The sequence below is a fragment of the Sinocyclocheilus grahami genome, unplaced genomic scaffold (assembly GCF_001515645.1).
Source record: "Sinocyclocheilus grahami isolate Dianchi unplaced genomic scaffold, SAMN03320097.WGS_v1.1 scaffold782.1, whole genome shotgun sequence".
Taxonomy (NCBI): domain Eukaryota; kingdom Metazoa; phylum Chordata; class Actinopteri; order Cypriniformes; family Cyprinidae; genus Sinocyclocheilus; species Sinocyclocheilus grahami.
The window spans coordinates 294,493-300,101 of NW_015505961.1; the positions used below are offsets into that span (position 1 = coordinate 294,493).

The 5,609-nt window shown below is 37.4% G+C and overlaps 2 protein-coding genes across 2 annotated transcripts in view; both read left to right on the top strand.

Moving 5' to 3' along the window:
* uhrf1 (ubiquitin-like with PHD and ring finger domains 1) overlaps positions 1–3,318 on the top strand; it is a 24,785-nt gene extending 21,467 nt beyond the window's left edge. The window contains exon 17 of the mRNA XM_016246062.1: positions 1,668–3,318. Within this exon, the coding sequence (XP_016101548.1) occupies positions 1,668–1,817 (150 nt within the window). The 3' untranslated portion in view covers positions 1,818–3,318. The remainder of the gene's footprint in view (positions 1–1,667) is intronic.
* A 604-nt stretch (positions 3,319–3,922) lies between these two features.
* Positions 3,923–5,609, top strand: part of LOC107561592 (lysine-specific demethylase 4B-like) — a 51,636-nt gene continuing 49,949 nt past the window's right edge. The window contains exon 1 of the mRNA XM_016246064.1: positions 3,923–4,063. The gene's annotated coding sequence lies outside the window, so the exon portion shown is untranslated. The remainder of the gene's footprint in view (positions 4,064–5,609) is intronic.

Sequence of the window (5,609 nt, forward strand, 5' to 3'; positions counted from 1 at the left end):
TTTTTTTTTTTAATCCGCTTCAAATGTTGACTGCTGTATTATATTTTTTCGAAAAAGTTTTTAATGTATTTTGGTTAGTTATTTAAATTTTCCTTGATTTTATTCGTTTTATTGATGATATGCTTTAGTAAAATTATATTTTAGTTATTTATGTAATTTTTAAATAATGTACACTTATACATATATTTTTTTGAAAATGTATTTTATATATTTAAATTTTATCTTTTTTAAATTATACCTAATTTTGTTTAATTTTATTTATCTGTTTTGTTTACATTTTTTATAGACACGTCAGTTATTTTTTTACAGTTTTAATTATCCTCATTTATATTTTATATAATTTTTTTAATTTAATTTTTATTTGAATTATACTTCCATTATTTTATTTTATTTACTTTATTCTAGAGGTCTGCTCTTTTATAACTCCCGCAAGGTTATATTCCGCACCCTCCCACTATATATTAACTCTTTGTTCACCCGCTGTATGCTTGGAGTAGTTTTCTTCCCGACCCGACCGTTCCCGCTAAATTTAGATCTCGTTTCCAGAATCTCACGTTTAAATTTCCGCTACTGAAAGAAAGAGAGAGAGGCTAACATATAAAAGTGTAGTCTGCACAAAATTGCATGTTATTTTATTCGTCTTGTCAAGAGTCTTGAATTTATTGACTTTGACTTGAATTGGTATAAATTATAGTAAGACACAAAATTAGTTTAATATTTTATGCAACACGGTAGGAAAAAAAGTGTCAGAAAATAAAAATGTTGTACAAAAAATATTTATTGTATTCGTCTTGTCATGATACAATTCGTTTAACATTTACAACACAATAGGAAAATGTGTCGCAGAGAGAAAATTAGCTATTTTTATTCGTCTTGTCAAAATACTAAATTCGTTTGACATTTTTCTGTTAACACGGTAGGAAAAGTGTCGCAGAGAAAAATAAATACGACATCTTTCATTTAAAATTATAGGCTAAGCAAAATCTAAACAAAACAGAGTTGAACGTCCTTTAAGGACAGCGCATCCACACTTTGCTCCATCCTTATTCTGCTCCGTCACTCATCCGACAACCTGCCTGTTCTGTCTGAGGGCCGTATATTTACCACCGGTACAGCCTGCTCGGAGTATCGTTATGCTCATGCATAGACCCCGCAAATAAAATGCGTGACGTTAAAGCATGCGTGCATAACAGTCCTGAGCGCAAGCTGAACAAAGCTGGTCAAGAAGAATAAATCGCAGATATGCAGTTCTGAATGGACGTCGGGAACGGGATATTGTTAGACCGCCCGCTCCCATTCACCAGAATTACACGAGTTACCGACCGCTACCGCGTTTTTATTCGGGAATTTAATCCCGCAGCGCAAAAAAATCTGGTCAGTTCCCGTGGGAGAGCCGCAGGAATGCAGACCTCTACTTTATTCATCCCTCCTGCCAATGTACAGTATTTCGTTTAATAGAAATATTTCTATTAAATTGTGAAAATTGACTTGAATTTCTTTTTTTTTTTTTTTCTCTTTTTTTTCTTTTCTCTTTTTGTTAGTAGCAAAAAAAAATGACGTCTGATTTTAAGGTTTATGGCAACACTTGAGGGTTTCATTTCGTCATGACGCATGCAATAGTTTGTACATTTATGAATAAGATAAACACAATTTTGTTATCTTCGCAGGAATGCCTTCAGCGATCTTTCAAAGCCGAGGTCTACACCTGTCCAGCCTGCCGACACGACCTGGGCAAAAACTACCAAATGACGGTGAACAAACCTCTCCAAGCCATCCTCACTCAGCTCTTCCCCGGATACAGCAGCGGCCGGTGTTGACGCTGATGCTGTCGGCACGGCGACGCGGTGCGACAGAATTTCATGAACGAAACAGGGATTTCGTTTTAAAAAAAATTTTTTTTATATGTATTTAACAAATGCATCAGGTTGTAGAATTGATGGAAACACCTCTGCCTTGATTGAACACCGCTACTTGATTTGGCCCTGTTTTGTGATCTGCCTTTATCTAGCCACTTGACTTCTGTACGTTGTAGTTATTTCTTATGAATTGCGATCTTCGTATTTACGAGTAAAGTGATTCTAGTCGTGTTTTAGCTATAGCCGCTTCAAGTGACGTATCGTTGCCGCCTTGTACCCTACACCAGCACAATGAACCATAGCTATGCACAATTACGATGTTCGTTAATTTTTCACTGCAATTTGTCATTACAATGATTTGTACGAAAACGCTGGCTCTAGAATCCCGTTAAAAAGATCTTGTTGCTTCGTAAGTGCGATTGACATTTTTACTGTACCATCGTTAGCGCTAACTGAATTTAATGAACGCTATGTTTGATGTTAACAAGCTTACGTACGAATGCTATTTAGAATGGTTGAGTTTAAGGTGCTGTAGCAGTAGCGTTTTTACCATCGTTAACGAAGAACTATCTATGCACTTACGATGTTCCTTAATTTTTTTGCAAGCAGTAATTTGACGTTGCAATGATTGGTGTGAAAGCGCTGACTCTGGAGTCCTGTTAAAACGATTCAGCGCGTTTGCGTTTTTACTGTACCATCATTAGCGCTAACTAAATTGAAAAGAAATAGCTATGTACTATATACAATGTTTGCGATTCTAATATCCCAACAGGTTTTTCCATTTATTACATTAACAAGCCTTCGTACGAATGTTAATGTCAAATAGTTTATGGTGCTGTAGCAGTAATGTTTTTACTGTACCATTATTAGCGCAAACTAAATTTAAATAAACTAGCTATGCACTACGAGGATGTTTGCGACGTTATCAACTTTTTTTTCACCAGCAGGTTTTTGTCATTTATGACAATGACAAGCCTTCGTACAAATGCTATTAAGATCTGTGAGTTTAAGGTGCCGTAGCTTTACTAGTGCACAAACGTTTTTACGTTTTGGCTTCATTAAATCTTTTATTGTACTGCCGTTATTGGTAACTAATGAAATTGAATTAAAAAAATTATTCATTTTAACCTATTAGTAATTTACGTTAAAAAAAACTCTACATTCGTTGAACTTATCCAGTTTTTTCTCATGCATTTTGATAAGCAACTAAATTTTAATACGCTCTGAAATGAATAGATATTTTTCTGTTTCGTTTATTTGTTTTGCTGTTTAACTGCTGTATGTGCTTTAGAAATGGATTGTCATTTTTCCACTAACTTCTGCCGTTATGCAAACAGTGGTCATGCGCATAAAACTGATCCGCGATCTGCATTTCAGGTGCTGTTTTGAGTCGATCCCAGATCCGGTTTTAAGCGCTCCTGGTCTGCCTTGACTTTTTGAAGGTTTTCAGGATAAATCCTTGAACTGTAAATTGAAATCGCATCATATGACCCCTTTAAAAAGGCGGATAACGCACTCAAGATATTTGTATAGTTAGTAACGACATCTTTTGGGAAGATTTAGTACTTGACTGTCTTAGTAAAAGTAGTTTTAGTCATAGAAAAAATTAATTGATCTAGAAAAGTTGATCCAAAGATCGCAAAGTGATTCACCTTTTCCTGAAACAAATATATATATATATATTTTTAAAACTTTTTAAACAAACGTTTCCCCCAAATTAAAATGTCATCCTAAATAAAATAAAAAAAATGATAGATATTATTTTTGTGTATATATGCTCTATGTTCGTTGAACACAATTCCACGTCGTTTAAATGGAGGGTTTTCTTCTATTTATAACGTATTGTGCGCAAAACTGGTTTAAACCCGGAGGAATGTAGGATATGAAAGGCATATATTTAATATTTCATCAAACGCAGACGTACATACCGGAAGACACACTATTATTACGTGAAATACGTGCTTTCCGTGATAGTAGGAAGCGCAAACACCACGTGTAAGGCCGGTTGAGCTGTCAATCGAGCTCGCCAGCCAATGGGAGTCTACGCTTTGGTTCGATCCAGCCAATCACGGCACACGTCGCGCTGCAGTGGGCGGAGACGCGGCCCAGCGCTGCTGAAACACAACCGAGCCTTTGGAATCCAGAAAACGGATAGAATCGAGAAGAAAACCGCGACAAAAAGAGCAAAAAACGAGCAAGAGCTGGAGGTAACGCGACATATACTATCTCTATAACGCTTTCGGGTCGAGTCCGCGGACACCGGAGGAGTTTTTATTGTTATTTGTGATGCTACAGAGCGGCTGTGTTGATATGCTTGTCAAATCAGGAGCATAAACGCTGCTGGTGAGAAAGATAAGCACACTAAAGCAGCTGCACTCGAATACAGTCGTGCATTTGATAAGTAAGCCAAAGTATGGGACGCATGTGTGTTATTTGAATCGTTTCCCGTATGGTTTTTCATGCATTTCGCTTTAGTAGCCATCATGCATTCTGCTGTAGGCTGCACACATACACAAAGGCCATTTAAACCTCCATCTCTCATGCTGATTGAACTCTAGGAATTAAACGTGCATTTTGCATCGATTGGTCATTTCTTTTTCTTTCATGCGTGGATGCTCTTTATGGTTAAGCTTCAAGCATATTTTTAATATGTAATAAACTACAGCAAGCGAAAGTTAGTGGTAGAAAACTGTCTTAAGCTATGAAGACGCGCCTGAGATGAATTTTGCCTGCAGTTATTGATTATTGCATGCATGCGGAATATTTATGGTAACACAGAGACTTTAGTAATATCTAATTACATTAAATATAAGCGATGCATTTTGCATGTAGCTATTGATTTTTCTAAAGTGAGAAGTTCACCCAAAAATACAAAAATGTAATCACCCTCAGGCCATCCGAGATGTAGATGAGTCTGTTTCTTCATCAGGTTTGGAGAAATGTAGCATTGCATCATTTGCTCACCAATGGCAGTGAACGGGTGCCGTCAGAACGAGAGTCCAAACAGCTGATAAAAACATCACAATAATCCACAGCACTCCAGTCCATCAGTTAACATCTGGAGAAATGAAAAGCTGTGTGTTTGTAAGAAACAATTCCATCAAGATGTTTTTAACAAAAATACGTGTCCATAATCCGTAATAACGCTTCCTCCAGTGAAAAAGTCGTCTGATCTGAATCAGGAGAGAAATCTGCACACAGCTTGTCGTCTTCTCAAGATGTTAACTGATGGAGTGGAGTGCTGTGGATTATTAAGGCCTTTCGCACCGCTTTAGATCCAGAACTAAATGTACGGTACTAAAGTACTGGGGCGATTTTGCGCGAACTATTTCCCAGTACTATTTAAAGGGTTGCATTCGCACCAAGAGTGTGTACTAAGAAGTGACGTAAGCCGGTCGACCGTGACGTCATTTGTGCGCGGCGTTTAACAACAGAAACAAAGAACTACGTTAACAACAGGAGGATGAAGGGCACTGTGATCGGAGCTGTGTTTTTGTTGTGTCTCGCGGGTTTCACAATAATTGACCTAGAATGTCGACGTATCCATAAAGCGATTGAAAGAACGGAAAGGAGGACTAAGAATCTCCAACAACAACTGGCAGTGCTACATTTGCTACAAGTGCCTGCACTTCAGCGTCCGTCCATCTATCGCTGTTCTCCATACTTGCGAAATAAGTTGACACAATGTTTACAGTATGTTTACACGGCGTTTTAAATCATGGCGGGTGAGGGCGTTTTCATACGTGTTTGGCC